General features: G+C 37.6%; 1 protein-coding gene across 3 annotated transcripts in view; it reads left to right on the top strand.

Annotated features, from left to right (window-relative positions):
- Window positions 1-19,612, top strand: part of RGS22 (regulator of G protein signaling 22) — a 157,389-nt gene that overhangs the window by 133,260 nt on the left and 4,517 nt on the right. For all 3 annotated transcript variants that reach the window (XM_017962189.2, XM_017962190.2, XM_003903022.3), the window contains 2 exons: window positions 4,596-4,775; window positions 8,353-8,511. In XM_017962189.2, coding sequence (XP_017817678.1) covers window positions 4,596-4,775; window positions 8,353-8,511 — 339 coding nt within the window. The remainder of the gene's footprint in view (window positions 1-4,595; window positions 4,776-8,352; window positions 8,512-19,612) is intronic.

Below are 19,612 nucleotides of genomic sequence, written 5' to 3'. Positions count from 1 at the left end.
CTTAACAAAATAAGTAAAAGAGAAATGGTTAGGTACAAAGGCAGTTTATTTTCAGGGTTAAGTGTTGAGTGTAGTCATACAGAATCTTCATACTGAAGAGGAGGAAGGAACTTTCCCTGTTATGTTGTCTAGATTTGAATAAAGAAATGTCTAGAAATACTGAACGGTATTTTAATCTTTGCTTAAATGCTCTCAGAGGTAGCAGGCTCATTTCCTTGCAAGCAGTCTATTCCATCCCATTGTAAACGTGGGGAATAAAAATTAACAATTTAGGAGTATAATGCTTTCAAATGGCCTATAACTATGTACTATGTGACACTAATACAGTTGCTTAACATATAGTTAGTAGTTGCTCAATAAAATTTATTTCTAAGTTTTTCCAACATACAGTAAAACTGTTTTCTACCCTTTTCTGTTATCAACAGTTTTTGTACTATTCTCAGCTGAGACTGTAACATTAAAAAACAACATTTTTGAGACAGAATCTCACTTTATTGCCCAGACTGGAGTACAGTAGCAGAGTGACAGCTCACTGCAGCCTTGACCTCCTGGGCTGAAGTGATCTTCCCACCTCAGCCCCCCAAGTAGTTGGGAGTACAGGCATGCACCACCATGCCTGGCTAATTATTAATTTTTTTGTAGAGATGGGGTCTGCCTGTGTTGCCCAGGCTGGTAAAAAATAAATTTTTGAGAGAAGCTTTTTCACAGCCTTTCACATGAGCAATATTAAAATAACTTTTTTGGGAATTAAAAAGGAGGTAGAGTGTGTTTTCCTCAATAGGTAATTTTTTCTTATGAGTGGGCAGAACTATCTTTAACCTAATATAAATATGAACAAGCCTAACCCTGCTAGGACAAGAGGTAATGAGATACACTTTGTAAAATAGGTATTTTAAAAAACCAACTATAGACTTACACACCGTGAACCCTTAGTTTTATGACTTTCTCCTTTAAGGCCTCCATTTAAATTTTGGTCTCCATTTTAATGTCTTTTCTACAATATAGCATGAGAGACTTACAATACTAGGTAGCTATTAAAAAGCAAGCTATAGGAGTAAAGTTGTTTATATAACAAACATTTACTAAGTATCGAATGTGCCAGGCATTATGCTAGATTGTAGGCATAAAAAGGTGAATACAACACACTGCCCTCTTTCAGGCAGGAAAACATCCATGAGAACAAATATTAGGAAATAATGTTGACTCTTATCCATGTTCTGACTAGGTATAGTTTTAGCACAGAGGAGAGAATGATGGGGTGGGGGGACAATAGGACGGTGAAGTCTCAGCAAGAGTGATGATACTTGCATTGGGCCGTGAGGGAGTTTGCCAGCTGGAAGGCATTTATTCCACTTGATAAAGTCTAACCGAGCTAACTCTTATAAGGCTTAGTCTTATTAAGTGTTTACTATGTGCCAGATATTGTCTTAATGCTTTTCATGTAATAATGAATTTATTCTTCACAAGAATCCCATGAGGTCAAGGATGTCATTCTCATCACTTCACAGATGAAACTAATGCACAGAAAGGCTAAGAAATTCCCGACATCACACAGCTAATTAACTGGTAGAGCTAGACTTTGAATCAGGTCATTCTATTGCTAAAGCCCATGCCCTTAACCACTAAGCTGTGCTGCTTCTCAGTATTGATTGTGGTAATATACAAAGAGATGGCTGGAGCAATCTTAGTCAAACATTGCTCTGGATTGTGAAAAGTTGGAAAGAACCAGTTGTACAACAAGGACATTGGTTACTAAATTATGATATATCTATATAGTAGAACATTCTCTAGCCATTAAAAATGTTCTAGGAGAATAATCAATGATGGGAAAAGATGTTCTGCTCATTGATCCTTTTTAAAAACTAGCTACTAAAAATCAGTATGGTTTCATCTAAAGTGTATGCGTATGTGTGTGTTTGTGTCTATAAAGAAAAGACTGGAAGGATTTATTTATCCAACAAATATTTATTAAGCACCTACCAAGGGCCAGGCCAAATCCTGAGGATACAACTGTGATCAAAATAGTCTACCCTGTTAGAGCTTACAGTGTCAGAGGAAGGACAAATGAGTGTTAGACAAGACAATTATAAGAGCGTGATTAGTGCAACAAGGGCAGAAACACAGTATGCTATGGGAGTACCTGAGATGGACGTCTCTCCTGGACTGAAAGTCACAGAAAGCCTACTAGAGGAAAGTATGCTTAAACTGAGACCTTAATAATAGGCGAGAGTTAACTAAGCTAATGGCACAACAGGGCAGAACAATTAGAAAAAAAAATCAGTTATAATTATGTCCAAATGCTGTCTTTTTGCTCAAAATTATAATTGTATAGCTTCACAAATTTGTTTTATTTCATGAGCCTTATATTCCATAGTTAGGAGGCTAATTGAATAATATAAAATAGGCTTTTTCTTTTTTTTTCTCTTTTTTTTGAGACACCATCTTACTCTGTTGCCCAGGCTGGAGTGCAGTGGTGTGATCATGGCCCACTGCAGTGTTGACCTCCCTGGGCTCAGGTAATCCTCCCACCTCAGCCTCCCCAGTAGCTGGGACTACAGGCATGCACCACCACACCCAGCTAATATTTTGTATATTTTTGTAGAGATAGAGTTTCACCATGTTGCCCAGGATGGTCTGGAACTCCTGGGCTCAAGCCATCTGCTTGCCTCGGCCTCCCAAATTGTTGGGATTACAGGCATAAGCTACCATACCTGACCTAAATAGGCTTTATTCTAAGGTGATGCTTAATTGAGTATGAAGTGCTAATTGTCACAATGTAACATATTAAGTTTTTTTCACACTTACACCAAATTATATATAAAGTTTTACATGAAAGACATCAGAATTTTTATTTCTTTCATAATATCCATGGGAGAGCTATTACAATGCCCAACATATACTGGGTACTTAATAAATGTTGGTTCATTTCTGGGTCTAAAGTGAGAAGTTTCCAATTTGTTTGCTTTCTGATGATTTGGAAAACAATGTCTTTGACAGAGAAATGCCATAATTCAAGCGAAATTACCTCTTTATTTTAAAAAAATGATAGTCCTACACCTGTGACTTTAAAACTAGCTCATTTTGGGCAAAGGACATGAACATATACTTCTAAAAAGGTGTATAAATGACCAATCAAGAAACGTATGAAGAAATGCTCAGCATCACTAATCATCAGAGAAATGCAAGTCAAAACCACAGAGAGATACCATCTCACACCAATCAGAATGGCTATTATTAAACAGTCAGAAAACAACAGCTGCTTAGTGAGGCTGCAGAGAAAAGGGGGCACTTACACACTATTGGTGGGAATGTAAATTAGTCCAGCCATGTGAAAAGCAGTCTGGAGATTTCTCAAAGAAATTGAAACACAGCTACCATTTGACCCAGCCATCCCATTACTGTATGTATACCCCAAGAAGAATAAATAATTCTGCCAAAAAGTTAGATGTACACATATGTTCATCACTGCACTATTCACAGTAGCAAAGACATGCAATCAACCCAGGTGCCCATCAGTAGTAAACTGGATAAAGAACATGTGGTACATATACACCATGGAATACTATGTAGCCATGAAAAAATGAAATCATATCCTTTGCAGCAGTGTAGGTGGAGCTGGAGGCCATTATCCTAAGAGAATTAATGCAGGAAAAGAAAACCAAAAACCACATGTTCTCACTTATAAGTGTGAGCTAAACATTGGGCACACATGGACATAAATATGGGAATAATAGACACTGCTGACTACTAGAAGGGGTAGTGAGGGGAGGGTGGGTTGAAAACCTACCTGTTGGGTACTACGTTCACTACCTAAGTGACAGGATCTGTACCCCAAACCTCAGCATCATGCAATATTCCCATGTAACTAACTTGCACATGTACCCCCTGTGTCTAAAATAAATGTTGACAATTTTTTACATGGCACATTTTAATGTATGATCATTAATTTTAGGTTATCTATAAAGAGAATAATATGATAGGGTAGCTACACAGCATGGATAATAAAAGACATAAAATGGCACACCTGTTGACAACCAGCATGCCCACTACCCTTTTTGAGCCTAAATCACCTTGGTGTAGAAGCAAGACTGGACAGGAAAGCTTTTATATCCACCTGTAGGTGGAGTTAGGTGCCTATTCTCAGTGTTCTCCTAGGATACTATGTATACCTCTATCATAAAATGTATTAACTATCCAGAATTGGAGTAACGTGTTTTCACACTTCTCCAGTGGAGATTGAACCTTAAAAGGGTAGGGGCTCAGCTCAGTATCTGGTTTATAACAGGCCCTCATTATATGGTGGTTAAATGAGTCAAAGTAGATACTAATGTCATTCCTTTGCCTAGAGGAACAAGTGATCAGGATTATATGAAATCTGTATTTATGTCATGTACATGTATCAAAGTCTTAGGTTCCTCAAATCTAAGAGAAAGAAAATCTATAATTTTTTAAAGACAGCCTTGAAATATATCACTGCCTTCTTGACCTAAAGTTGAAATGTATATATTAATTGAAACACATATTGATACAGTTCTATTAAGTGTTCTGGTAGTTCATTAATTATATACCATTCTATCTTTCCTTCTTCTGTTCAGGACTTATGCCATTCTCATTGTGATGAGTCTGTCATCCAGAAGAAGATTACGACTATTATCAACTGCTTTATTAATTCCAGTATTCCACCAGCTTTACAAATTGACATTCCAGTAGAGCAAGCCCAAAAGATTATTGAACACCGGAAGGAGTTAGGACCATATGTATTTAGAGAGGCACAGGTAAGAGATCAGGGCATGTGGCTAAGCATATTTTAAAATAGATTGATAATCCTTTTAAAGATAGATATCCCTTTGGGCCAGGCATGGTGGCTCATGCCTGTAATCCCAGCACTTTGGGAGGCTGAGGCAGGCAGATTGTTTGAGCTCAGGAGTTGCCAGGCCCAAAAGGATATCTTCTTCTGGATGACAGACTCTTGTTAAACTCCAGCTAATTCCTCCTTTCTTTTTCAACATATTTCCTTTTAAAATATCTGCTACCACAAAAATGTGTAAAATAGGTGTGTCCCAAGATTTGTGTATTTTTAAAGATTAGAATATTCACATAGCTCATAAAATAAGTGAGAGGAGATTTAAGTACTCTACCAACATAAAGTATACAAACTCATGAAAGGAAAATTGTGCCTGTTAACCTGCTCAAGTTACTTCTTTTTAAGATAAATAATAGAAAACAGTGACTTGGTGAACATAATTTATTTGCATTTTAAAAAGCCTTTTAGTGATGTTGTTTCTAAAAAATGATTAAGAAAAATAAATTATAATAGGGGTAATAGGGAAGGCCATGTCATGAATGAAGTGATATGAAACAGAGATTTAGGGTATTATTGCCCTTGAGCATGGTAAAAGGCGATTATTCTTATTTGTGAGCCAGCTGTGTTCTAAGTCCTCTAAGGAACCAAAAGTGAACTCACAATCCAAATTACGCATTAAAATAGGCAGAAATGTAGAGGAATGATTGAGGACGTGCTATAGAGAAATGGTGAAAACATGGTGTCAGAATGGTAACATCTGTTAATGAAAAGATCTTAGAGATAGCTTAGCCTAGCCTGGGTTTCCTAGTAACCAGGCCAGGACTTATCCATTGATATCAAAGGCCTTGAGTCTGATGGTAAATGTCTGGAGCTGCCAATACCAGTCAGTTCTGGTATACTCTTCAAGGATTGTAACCAAAGAATTTTATTGGAGTCCTCTAGCCTATGACTTCTACCTGATTTTCTAAAAGGGAGTCCTACTAGATATATCTTAAATATGGACGTTAGAGCATCTGAAAATAAATAATCTTTATTTAGGGGCCTCATCCCACTGAATCTGTTGTTATTCCTCTTTTCCCAAGGAAGTTTAGAGAATGGCACTGCCGTCTACCCCAGGATACAAGCCACAGATCTGGTTGGCCATCTCCATGTCTTCCCTCTCCTTCATTTCCTTACCTCCATATCTAATCCATTCCTAAAACTTTCCTAGTTGTCTCCTCGTTATCTGTCATTCTATCCACACATCCACTCACCTACCTCATTTTAGATCTGCAACATGACTCATAATGTATTACAGAAACTCCCTGCCTCTGAGTTCCTGCCAAACCATCCAACTAAGGGTAGACAGAGCAATCCTTTTTTAATGTATATCTGATCATGTCACTTCTCTGCTTAAAATATTTCAATTCCAGCCAAGCACACTGGCTCACACCTGTAAGTAATCCCAGCACTTTGGGAGGCCAAGGCAGGAGGATTGCTTGAGGCCCAGAGTTCAAGACCAGCCTGGGCAATATAGTGAGATCCTATCTCTACAAATAATAATTTAAAAAATATTTCAGATACTTCCCATTGCCCTCAGAATGAAGTCCATACTCCTAGATATCTCTGTAGCTACATCTTTTACCACTCCCTGCCGTCTCTCCCCTAGTCTAATTGAAATAATTACAGTTTCATAAGTGGCCCTTACTGCTTTCTCTTCTGAGTTTTTTGCAGTATCATCTTCTCTCCCTTGTTTTTACCCCTGTTGCAGCACTTATCACACTAAATTGAAAGTGATTATTCCCATGTCGACTTTCCCATTAGATTGTAACCTCTTTGAGGGCAGGGAATGGTTCTTATTTATCTTTGCACTTCAAATGCCAGGCATAGAGGAGACATTTTTAGGATACATAAATGAATGATGTGAGAAGAAATATATCATGACAGAAAGGAGTAAGATCAAATTGGAAATGAGAGCAAAGTTGAGCAGAAGGGCTGAATAGTAAATTTAAAACTGCTGACAGTTTTAGCATTGGTATCGGTGCAGCCTCTGTCTATCCCTCACTCCCACTATCAATAACCTGAAAGTTTGCATCACCCAGTCAAATTTTCGCTGGCCCCTTTTGCTCATACTAAAGCCGTTATTTATTTACTGGCAGTGAGTAAAGTAGCTCTATGTTTATTAAAACATTTTCTTATCCACAATTTGGTTATCTTTTAAGATTACAAAGGTACAGGGTAATTTTAATTAACAATATATATTAACCTACAATCTCAATTGCAACTTTTAACAATAGAGTGGTTTTATGTCCTAATTGGGTGACTTTTACTAGAAAGCCTTCAAAATGGAAATATATATATTCAAGAACTGGGAGTGACTCAGGTTTTGGAAAGATAACTGAGAAGTATGATTAATAGAGGAGGAGGAGTATTTAAGCTTCAGTTCATAATAAAAACTGCCATGATCCCTTAACATTGGAACAGGGGATTACTTAATTAAGTGTATGGCAGGTAAATGTAAATGAAAGTGTCTTAAAAGCCTGCGTTTCATCAAATAAAGTATCTCTAGATTTTACATTTACACTCCCAAGAGGCTACAGAATTCAATAACAAAATTGTATTTTAAAAGGAGCGAATAATTTTAGTATTACTAATAACATTCATGTATGGAAAAGAGGAGTAATGAAATATGCCATTTCAGGTCTCTTGATCACTGCAGCATTTACTTTTTAAAGATTCCTCTTTTCCCCTATGAGTTGGCTTGGAGCCTAATGGGATGGTTCTTTTTTTTTCCAGGGCATTAGGTAAAGGCCATTCCTAGCAATAAGATGTTGAACTTGATCTTATGTAGCAAGTCCTACCTTCTTGAAGTAATGTATACCTCTGGAACTAATGGAAAAACTTGGCATGAGAATTAGAGCAACTATTCTTATCTCTATAAATATCACAATTAATCACTTAAAGTGTCCTTATAGAAAGCATTTGTCCAGGATACCGTTCTGCTTTTTAAATGTTACTTTTCTTGCTCTCACATAAAAGTAAGAGATTATATCATTTAAAAGTTACTCAAGATTTATCCTTAGATCTGCAGCTTTGTTTAAGAGCTTTTCCAGAGGCAAAATGGTATTTCATTTCTCTAAAAGAAAGAAAAGAGGGAGGGGGGAGTTCCCTTGATGAACTGGATATTTGGAATACTTGCATAAAACAGCAGAGTGTATGGCAGATCAACTAGTACATGTTTTAAAAGAAAACATAAATTTCTTATTTTAAAAGACCTAATGGATTCTTTATTAATACAATCAATTGGTTAGGGAAACATAAAGAATAAAGTGACTTTTAAGTGTATTTAGTGTATGTTTTTTTTTTTAAAAGAAAGACTTCTCATTGGTAATAAAAACCATTGATAATAAGCATGTGCTGAGCAAAACTATACCAAGATGTCTGGAGACAATAAGTTGGAGCAAACATGGTATATATTAAAGATAGAATAGTTAATCTGTTATTATGGTGAATAGAGTTTAAATTGGTACATTTGTATAAAATTGTAATCTGAGACTTTTTTTATACAGATGACAATTTTTGGGGTTCTGTTTAAATTCTGGCCTCAGTTCTGTGAGTTTAGGAAGAATTTAACAGATGAAAATATTATGAGTGTTTTAGAAAGAAGACAAGAATATAATAAGCAGAAAAAAAAATTGGCAGTCCTAGAAGACGAAAAATCTGGAAAGGTGAGACAAGACTCATTTTGGGTTTTATCAGACTTTTAAAAGGTATGTGATATGTGTGAATTATAGAATAATTTTGTCTGGGGATATATAGAGAGAAGTTGTGGAATACAGATATTAGTGGATTTTAAGCCTTCAGTCAGAAGCTTCAGACTTTTGGAATTCCTCTAAATTCATTTCAAATGTCATCTCTTCTAAGTGAAGGCTTCCTTGACTTTCTGTGGCAACACAAGCAACTTGCATCCACTGCAATAACGTTCCTCCCGCTTGTAGAACATGCTTTATATAGTCCTGTGATTAAGTTTTTACGACTGTCACCTTCATTGGACTAAGATCCTCAATGATAGTATCTGCCTTATTCATCCATGTTTTATAAGCCCTTACACTAGTGTCCAGCACATGCTTAATTATTAATAATTGTTTATTGAATAAATCAGGAAATGAATGAACAAATATTATGTACTGGCAGGGGCAGCATTTTCAATATTAAAATTACAGAATGGGCTGGGCACGGTGCCTCACGCTTGTAATCCCAGCACTTTGGGAGGCCAAGGCGGGCGGATTACCTGAGCTCAGGAGTTCACAACCAGCCTGGGCAACACAGTGAAACCCCATCTCTACTAAAATACAAAAGAAAAAAAAATTAGCTGGGCGTGGCAGCATGCGCCTGTAGTCCCAGCTACTTGGGAGGCTGAGGCAGGAGAATTGCTTGTACTCGGGAGGCAGAGGTTGCAGTGAGCCAAGATTATGTCCCTGCACTCCAGCCTGGGTGACAGAGCAAGATTCCGTCTAAAAAAAAAAAAAAAAATTACAGAATGATACATTGTGAAATGTGTAAATGAGTCACAAATTGGCCAGCCTCCCTGTTTGTCTACTATCTATCCATTCATTCATTCATTCATTCATTGTTCTCTTTCTCTCTTTATATTTATCCGTTTTAATTAAGAAGGGGTAATTGCTCCCAAATAACATGTTTCATCTTATTTATAAGCTTATGCCTATTTTATTTTTAAAAATAAATGTAAAAGACACCAAAAGACACAAAAATAATATAATGAACACTCACATTTATTTGTGTAGGCCAGAATAAACACTTTTAACATTTTGCCTTATTTTTCTTTTTCCCATTAGAAATAAAACATTGCAAATAGAGTAAGATCTAGTAACCTCAGCCCTGAGTTCTATAACCCTCCCTATACCTAGGATATATTTGTCCAGCTCTTTTTAAAAACAGTGTTTCATGCATATGGATGCATTCATAAACAATACAGAATACTATTTTTTATGTATTTTAACTTACATAAATGGTATCATATTGTATTAGTCTGCTCAGTCTGCCATAAAAAGTACGTTTATTCTTTTTATTTTATTTTATTTTATTTCTTGCAATGGAGTCTCGCTGTGTCACCCAGGCTGGAGTGCAGTGGTGCAATCTCAGCTCATTGCAACCTCTGCTTCCCAGGTTCAAGTGATTCTTATGCCTCAGCCTCCTTAGTAGCTGGGACTATAGGCACACGCCACTATGCCAGGCTAATTTTTGTATTTTTAGTAGACAGGGTTTCACCATGTTGGCCAGGCTGGTTGCCAACTCTTGACTTCCAGTGATCTGTCCACCTCAGCCTCCCAAAGTGCTTGGATTACAGGTGTGAGCCACGGCGCCCTGTGATGTTCATTCTTTTTAATCAGCAAATACGCTTCCAGAAATTGATTCTAAAGGAGAGAATCAACTGGGTGCGGTAGCTCACACCTGTAATCCCATCACTTTGGCAAGCCAGGGCAGGAGGATCGCTTGAGCCCAGGGGTTGGAGACCAGCCTGGGCAACATAGCAAGACCTCATCTCTACAAATAATTTAAAAATAAATAAATAAATAAATAAATAAATAAATAAATAAATAAATAAGAGAATCATAAACATGCACAAATATGTATATACACAGCATCACTTATAATAGTAAAAGTTGAAAATGATCCTTTTTTTTTGGTCATCTAATTATTTTAATGGCAATATACACTATCATCTGGATATAAAAAGTCATGGACAGGTTCATCCTATGAAATAGGCCTTGGGTCTTCTCAAATTTGTGCCACACTGGCAAAATATCTTGTCCTTTACAGAATATAATATAACCCTAGCCAGCTACACAGGAAATTGAGAAATAAAATACAGGGTTTCCATTATTAAAGCAAGAGTGAACTGTGTTGTTGATAACATTACCAGGTTAATTAAGGGTTATTAGTAATAAGAAAAAATAGGTACTTTTAAAATTCTGTCACCACTGCAAACAGAGTTATCAGATGCTGGTTCAACAATATAGAATAATCTTAATATTACAAGTTCCTAATTGAATGCCAATATATTATTATTTTATTAATACCATCTATGCATAGTGACTACATTTTAATGTCTTTCCTTTGGGGCTTTTGCTTTTTTTTTTTGAGACGGAGTCTCACTCTATCATCCAGTGCCATGGCATAATCTCAGCTCACTGCAACTTCCACCTCCCGTGATCAAGCGATTCTCCTGCCTCAGCCTCCTAAGTAGCTGGGATTACAGGTGCATGCCACCACACCTGGCTAATTTTTGTTGTTTTTTGTAGAGGCGGAGTTTCACCATGTTAGCTAGGCTGGTCTCAAACTCTTGACCTCAAGTAATCTGCCCACCTTGGCCTCTCAAAGTACTGGAATTACAGGCGTGAACCACAGCACCTGGCCTTTGGGACTTTTTTTTAATGCATAGGGTTTTATTTTTGTTTTACATAATTATATCCTTCCTTTTTTTTTTTTTTTAGACAGAGTCTCGCTCTGTCATTCAAGCTGGAGTGCAGTGGCATGATCTCAGCTCACTGCAACCTCTGCCTCTCAGGTTCAAGCAATTCTTCTGCCTCAGACTCCCAAGTAGCCGAGATGACAGGCACCCAGCGCCACACCTGGCTAATTTTTGTATTTTTAGTAGAGATGGGGTTTCGCCATGTTGGCCAGGCTGGTCTCGAACTCCTGACCTCAAGTGACCCACCCACCTTGGCCTCGCAAAGTGCTGGGATTACAGACATGAGCAACTGCACCCGGTCTTATATCCATTCGTTATATGCAGTTTTAATCTTTTTTTTTCTCATTACTGTTGTATCATAACCATTTTCTACATTAAACATTCTTTGTGAACACAGCATTTTATGACTAGATAATGTTCCATGGAAGGGTTATGGCCATGGGTTATTTAACCAAATGTTTAAATCTAAACATTTGTATCTCAGTGTTTTTTATGCTGTTGTAATATTGATCTTGTTGGGTAAAATCACTCCTCCCCAACCCCAGCCCACCACCAAAGTTTTGGGTTACTTCATGAAACTATACATTTCAATGTGTAATTACTGCTGAAAGGGTATAACCATTTTAAGGCATTCAATACATTTACAAATTACTCTCTCATGCGAGTAGTAACCAGGTTCCATTCTGCTTAGCTTCAAAGATCAGACAAGATACAAATTATTCTATTAAAAAGTGTATGCCAATTTAAAATGATCTACAATCTAAATTGGCAGAAAATACCGATTTTGCTACACTTTTGTTAATATGCATTTTTTATTATACTTTAATTTCTGGGATACATGTACATAATGTGCGGGTTTGTTACACAGGTATATATGTGCCATGGTAGTTTGCTGCACCCATCAACCCATCATCTGGGTTTTTTTGTTTTTTGTGTTTTTGTTTTTTGGTTTTTTTGGGTTTTTTTTTGAGATGGAGTCTCACTCTGTCGCCTGGGCTGGAGTGCAGTGGTGTGATCTCGGCTCACTCCAACCTCTGCCTCCCAGGTTCAAGCTATTCTTCTGCCTCAGCCTCCCAAGTAGCTGGGATTACAGGCGCCCGCCAGTTTGCCCAGCTAATGTTTTCAATTTTTAGTAGAAATGGGGTTTCACCATGTTGGCCAGGCTGGTCTCGACCTCCTGACTAGTGATTCACCCGCCTTGGTCTCCCAAAGTGCTGGCATTAAGGCATGAGCCACCGTGCCTGGCCATGTCATCCAGGTTTTAAGCCCCACATGCATTAGGTATTTGTCCTAATGCTCTCTCTCCCCTTGCCCCCACCCCTGACAGGCCCTGGTGTGTGATGTTCCCCTCCCTGTGTCCATGTGTTCTCATTGTTCGACTCCCACTTATGAGTGAGAACATGTGGTATTTGGTTTTCTGTTCCTGTGTTAGTTTGCTGAGAATGATGGTTTCCAGCTTCTTCCATGTCCCTACAAAGGACATGAACTCATCCTTTTTTATGGCTGCATAGTATTCCATGGTGTATATGTGCCACATTTTCTTAATCCAGTCTGTCACTGATGGACATTCGGGTTGATTCCAAGTCTTTGCTATTGTGAATAGTGCTGCAATAAACATACATGTGCATGTGTCTTTATAGTAGAATGATTTATAATCCTTTGGGTATATAGCCAGTAATGGGATTGCTGGGTCAAATGGTATTTCTGGTTCTAGATCCTTGAGGAATCGCCATACTGTCTTCCACAATGGTTGAACTAATTTACAGTTCCACCAACAGTGTAAAAGTGTTCCTGTTTCTCTACATCCTCTCTAGCATCTGTTATTTCCTGACTTTTTTTTTTTTTTTTTTTGAGATGGAGTCTTGCTAGTCACCCAGGCTGGAGTGCAGTGGCACAGTCTCCGCTCACTGCAAGCTCCACCTCTCAAGTTCACACCATTCCCCTGCCTCAGCCTCCTGAGTAGCTGGGACTACAGGCGCCTGCCACCACACCCATCTAATTCTTTATATTTTTAGTAGAGACAGGGTTTCACCGTGTTAGCCAGGATGATCTCGATCTCCTGACCTCGTGATCCACCCTCTTTGGCCTCCCAGAGTGCTGGGATTACAGGTGTGAGCCACCATGCCTGGCCTATTTCCTGACTTTTTAACGATCGCCATTCTAACTGGTGTTAGACGGTATCTCACTGTGGTTTTGATTTTTATTTCTCTAATGACCAGTAATGATTAACTATTTTTCATATGTTTGTTGGTCACGTAAATGTCTTATTTTTAGAAGTGTCTGTTCATATCCTTTGCCCACTTTTTGATGGGATTGTTTGTTTTTTCCCTGTAAATTTGTTTAAGTTCCTTGTAGATTCTGGATATTAGACCTCTGTCAGATGGATAGATTGCATACATTTTCTCCCAATCTGTAGGTTGCCTGTTCCCTCTGATAATAGTTTCTTTTGCTGTGCAGAAGTTCTTTAGTTTAATTAGATCCCACTTGTCTATTTTGGCTTTTGTTGCAGTTGCTTTTGGTGTTTTAGTCATGAAGTCTTTGCCCATGCCTATGTCCTGAGTGGTATTGCCTAGGTTTTCTTCTAGGGTTTTTAATGGTTTTTGGTTTTATGTTTAACTTTTTAATCCATCTTGAGTTAATTTTTGTATAAGGTTTAAGAAAGGGGTCCAGTTTCAGTTTTCTGCACATGGCTACTCAGTTTTCCCAACACCATTTATTAAATAGGGAATCCTATTCCCTATTTAATAATAGGGAAAGGATTCCCTATTGCTTGTTTTTGTCAGATTTGTCAAAGATCAGATGTTTATAGATGTGTGGTGTTATTTCTGAGGCTTCTGTTTTGTTCCATTGGTCTATATATCTGTTTTTGTATGAGTACCATGCTGTTTTTGTTACTGTAGTCATGTAGTATAGTTTGAAGTCAGGTAGTGTGATGCCTCCATCTTTGTTCTTTTTGCTGAGGATTGTCTTGGCTCTATGGGCTCTCTTTTGGTTCCATATGAAGTTTAAAGTAGTTTTTTCTAGCTCTGTGAAGAAAGTCAATGGTAGCTTGATGGGAATAGCATTGAATCTATAAATTACTTTGGGCAGTATGGCCATTTTTGTGATATTGATTCTTCCCATCCCACGATATTGGTTCTTCCTATTCATAAGCCTGAAATGTTTTTCCATTTGTTTGTGTCCTTTCTTATTTCCTTGAGCATTGGTTTGTAGTTCTCCTTAAAGAGGTTCTTCAGATCCCTTGTAAGTTGGATTTCTAGGTATTTTATTTTCTTTGTAGCAATTGTGAATGGGAGTTCACTCATGATTTGGCTCTCTGTCTATTATTGTTGTGGAGGAATGCTTGTGAGTTTTTGCACATTGATTTTGTATTCTGAGACTTTGCTGAAGTTGCTTATCAGCTTAAGGAATTTTTGGGCTGAGACGATGGGGTTTTCTAAATATACAATCATGTCATCTGCAAACAGAGACAATTTGACTTCCTCTCTTCCTATTTGAATACCCTTTATTTCTTTCTCTTACCTGATTGCCCTGACCAGATCTTTCAGTACTATGTTGAATAGGAATGGTGAAAGAGGGCATCCTTGTCTTGTGCTGGTTTTCAAAGGGAATCCTTTCAGCTTTTGCCCATTCAGTATGATATTGGCTATGGGTTTTTCATAAATTGACCATATTATTTTGAGATATGTTCCATCAATACCTAGTTTATTGAGTGTTTTTAGCATGAAGGGGTGTTGAATTTTATCAAAGGCCTTTTCTGCATCTATTTAGATAATCATGTGGTTTTTGTTATTGGGTCTGTTTATGTGATGGATTACGTTTATTGATTTGCATATGTTGAACCAGCCTTGTATCCCAGGGATGAAGCCAACTTGATTGTGGTGGATAAGCTTTTTGATGTACTGCTGGATTCAGCTTGCAAATGTTTTATTGAGGATTTTTGCATTGATGTTCATCAGGGATATTGGCCTAAAATTTTCTTTTTTGTTGTGCATCTGCCAGGTTTTGGTATCAGGATGACGCTGGCCTCATAAAATGAGTTAGGGAGGGTCCCTCTTTTTCTATTGCTTGGAATAGTTTCAGAAGGAATGGTACCAGCTCCTCTTTGTACCTCTGGTAGAATTTGGCTGTGAATTCATCTGGTCCTAGGCTTTTTTTAGTTGGTAGGTGACTAATTACGCCTCAATTTCAGAACTTGTTATTGGTCTATTCAGGGACTCAACTTCTTCCTGATTTAGTCTTGGGAGGGTGTATATGTCCGTGAATATATCCATTTCTTCTAGATTTTCTAGTTTATTTGCATAGAGGTATTTATAGTATTCTCTGATGGTAGTTTGTATTTCTGTGGGATCTGTGGTGATATCCCCTTTATCATTTTTTTATTGTGTCTATTTGATTCTTCTGTCTTTTCTTCTTTATTAGTCTGGGTAGTGGTCTATTTTGTTAATCTTTTCAAAAAACCAACTCCTGGATTCAGTGATTTTTTGAAGGGTTTTTGGTTTCTGTATCTCCTTTAGTTTTGCTCTGATCTTTGTTATTTCTTATTTGCCGCTAGCTTTTGAATTTGTTTGTTCTTTCTTCTCTAGTTCTTTTAATTGTGATGTTAGGGTGTCGATTTTAGATCTTTCCCATTTTCTGATGTGGGAATTTAGTGCTATAAACTTCCCTGTTAACACTGTTTTAGCTGTGTCCCCGAGATTCTGGTACATTGTATCTTTGTTCTAATTGATTTCAAAGAACTTATTTATTTCTGCCTTAATTTTGTTATTTACCCAGTAGTCATTCAGGAGCAGGTTGTTCAGTTTCCATGTAGTTGTGCAGTTTTAAGTGAGTTTCTTAATCCTGAGTTCTAGTTTGATTGCACTGTGGTCTGAGAGACTGTTTGTTATGATTTCTGTTATTTTGCATTCGCTGAGGAGTATTTTACTTCCAATTATGTTGTTGATTTTAGAATAAGTGTTACGTGATGCTGAGAAGAATGTATATTCTGTTGATTTGGGGTGGAGAGTTCTGTAGATGTCTATTAAGTCCACTTGGTCCAGAGCTGAGTTCAATCCTGAATATCCTTGTTAATTTTCTGTCTCATTGATCTGTCTAATATTGACAGGTGAGTATTAAAGTCTCCCATTATTATTGTGTGGGAGTCTAAGTCTCTTTGTAGGTCTCTAAGAACTTGCTTTATGAATCTCCTGTATTGGGTGCACATATATTTAGGATATTTAGGATAGTTAGCTCTTCTTGTTGCATTGATCCCTTTACCATTTTGTAATGCCCTTCTTTGTCTTTTTTGATCTTTGCTGGTTTAAAGTCTGTTTTATCAGAGACTAGGATTTCTACCCCTGCTTTTTTTTGCTTTCCATTTTCTTGGTAAATATACCACCATTCCTTTATTTTGAGCCTATGCACATGAGATGGGTCTCCTGGATACAGCGCACTGATGGGTCTTGACTCTTTATCCAATTTGCCAGTTCGTGTCTTTTAATTGGGGCATTTAGCCTATTTACATAAGGTTAATATTGTTATGTGTGAATTTGATCCTGTCATCATGATGCTAGCTGATTATTTTTCACATTACTTGATGCAGTTTCTTCATAGTGTCATTGGTCTTTGTATTTTGGTGTGTTTTTGCAGTGACTGTTACCAGTTTTTCCTTTCTATATTTAGTGCTTCCTTCAGGAGCTCTTGTAAGGCAAGCCTGGTGGTCACACAATCCCTCAGCATTTGTTTGTCTGTAAAGGATTATTTCACCTTCACTTATGAAGCTTAGTTTGGCTGGATATGAAATTCTGAGTTGAAAATTCTTTTCTTTAAGGATGTTGAATATTAGCCCCCACTCTCTCCTGGCTTACCCTACAGGGTTTCTGCCAAGAGATCCACTGTTAGTCTGATGGGCTTCCCTTTTTAGGTATCCTGACCTTTGTCTCTGGCTGCCCCTAACATTTTTTCCTTCATTTCAACCTTGGAGAATCTGATGATTACGTATCTTGGGGTTGCTCTTCTCCAGGAGTATCTTAGTGGCATTCTCTGTATTTCCTGAATTTGAATGTTGGCCTGTCTTGCTAGGTTGGGGAAATTCTCCTGGATAATATCCTGAAGTGTTTTTTCCAACTTGGTTCCATTCTCCCTGTCACTTTCAGGTACACCAATCAAATGTAGATTTGGTCTTTTCACATAGTCCCATATTTCTTGGAGGCTTTGTTTGTTCCTTTTCATTCTTTTTCTCTAATCTTGTCTTCACGAGTTTTCATGAAGTTGATCTTCAATCCATTCTTCTGTTTGATCAGTCTGGCTATTGATATTTGTGTATGCTTCATGAAGTTCTTGCGCTGTGTTTTTCAGCTCCATTAGGTCCCAGGTTGACTTCACACTGCTGTGCTGGCAGCGAGAATTTCAAGCCAGAGGATCTTAGCTTGCTGGGGTCCTTGGGGATGGGACCCACTGAGTGAGACCCCTTGGCTCCCTGGCTTCAGCCCCTTTTCCAGGGGAGTGAATGGCTCTGTCTCACTAGGGTTCCAGGCTCCACTGGGATACAAAAAAAGCTCGGTGTCTGCCCAAATGGCTGCCTACTTTTGTGCTTGAAACCCAGGGCTCTGGTGGCATAGGCATCCAAGGGAATCTCCTGGCCTGCGGGTTGCAAAGACCGTGGGAAAAGCATAGTATCTGGGCTGGAGTGCATCGTTCCTTACGGCACAGTCCCTCATGGCTTCCCTTGGCTAGGGGAGGGAGTTCCCCAACCCCTTGCACTTCCCAGGTGAGGCAACACCCCACCCTGCTTCTGCTCACACTCCATGGGCTGTACCCACTGTCTAACCAGTCCCAATGAGATGAACCGGTACCTCAGGAGGAAATGCAGAAATCACCCTCCTTCTGTGTTGGTCTCGCTGGGAGCTGCAGACCTGAGCTGTTCCTATTCAGCCATCTTGCCAGATGAGGTACCTAAAATAGTCAAATTCATAGAAACAGAAAGTAGAATAGAGGTTGCCAGGGTCTAGGGATAGAAGGCAATGAGGAATTATTATTTAATGGGTACAGAGCTTCTGTTTCAGATAATGAAGTTCTAGAAATGAAAAGTAGTTGGTATGGACTACATATTTGTGTTCCTCAAAATTCATACGTTGAAACTCTCATATTATTTTTAAAGACTAATTTGAAAGGCATGAAATGTTGTTCTTATTTTCATGGCTTTGATTAGTAGGGATATTGAAAAAATTATCCATTTTTGTTAAGCAGTAGCATTTCCTCTTTGGGGAAGCTTCTGTGGTATCTCTTCTTTACTCATCTGTTGGCTTTTTTCCTTAAAGATTTGTATTAAATGAAATGCAATTATACATGGTTCTTTTTTGTTATAATTACTTCAAATGTGTTTTTCTCTTAAATTTGGGTAAGTTATTTTTTTCTTTTTTTAAAGAAATTTAATTAATTTTTTATTTGTATAGATTTAGGAGTACAAGTGCAGTTGTGTTACATGGGTATGTTGTGTGTGGTAAAGTCTAGGCTTTGAAGTATACTCATCACCCAAATAGTGTATGTTGTACCCAACAGGTTGTATTTCATCCTTCACTTGCCTCCCACCCTCCCAACTTTTGGAGTCACCAGTGTCTGTTACTCTACTCTGTATGTCTGTGTGTACCTATCATTTAGCTCCCACTTACAAGTGAGAACATGTGGTTTTTGACTTTCTGTTTCTGAGTAAGAACACGACCTAAATTTCTAATGAGTGTTGCTAATTAAATTATCTATGAAACACCCTTTTCCTAGAATATTATCTGTTGAAAGTGATTATATTCATTTTATCATTCAGCAAACCTTTTAGTGCATAAGATCATTCATCCACTGAAAATGGTGATGTAATTTATTAATTTCATCATTCAGCAAATTATTTGAGTGCATACTATGTGGCAGACACTGTTCTACAGCAGATAAACAATGGTAAATAATACAAAGGCCCAGCGTACATTCCAGTTCTATATTTTCACATTTTCACAACATATTCTACATGAAAAGGCAGATTTAAAAAGAGCAAATATAGTTAGATTCTATTTGTATAAAATTTATATAATAAAATATAAAGATTAAAATTGTGAATCTACACATTTTCCCTAGTGAGAAATATGGATGGATGTTCATGAAAATGTTTATAGTGGTTTTTCTTGGATTCCAGAATTTGGGAATGATTTTTACATTCAACTTAATCATTTCTCTCATTTATTTTAAAGCATTTTTATATTAGTATGAAATAAAATTAAAGATCAAAGCAGGAGACTGTCACATTAGTGATATTGACTTGATGAAACCTCAAGTGCAGCACTCACTATGAAATATTGTGTTGTATGATG

The sequence above is a fragment of the Papio anubis genome, chromosome 8 (genome assembly GCF_008728515.1).
Source record: "Papio anubis isolate 15944 chromosome 8, Panubis1.0, whole genome shotgun sequence".
NCBI classification, from domain to species: Eukaryota; Metazoa; Chordata; class Mammalia; order Primates; family Cercopithecidae; genus Papio; species Papio anubis.
Note: the sequence above shows the minus strand (reverse complement) of the source record. Positions and strands in the feature narration are given on the sequence as shown.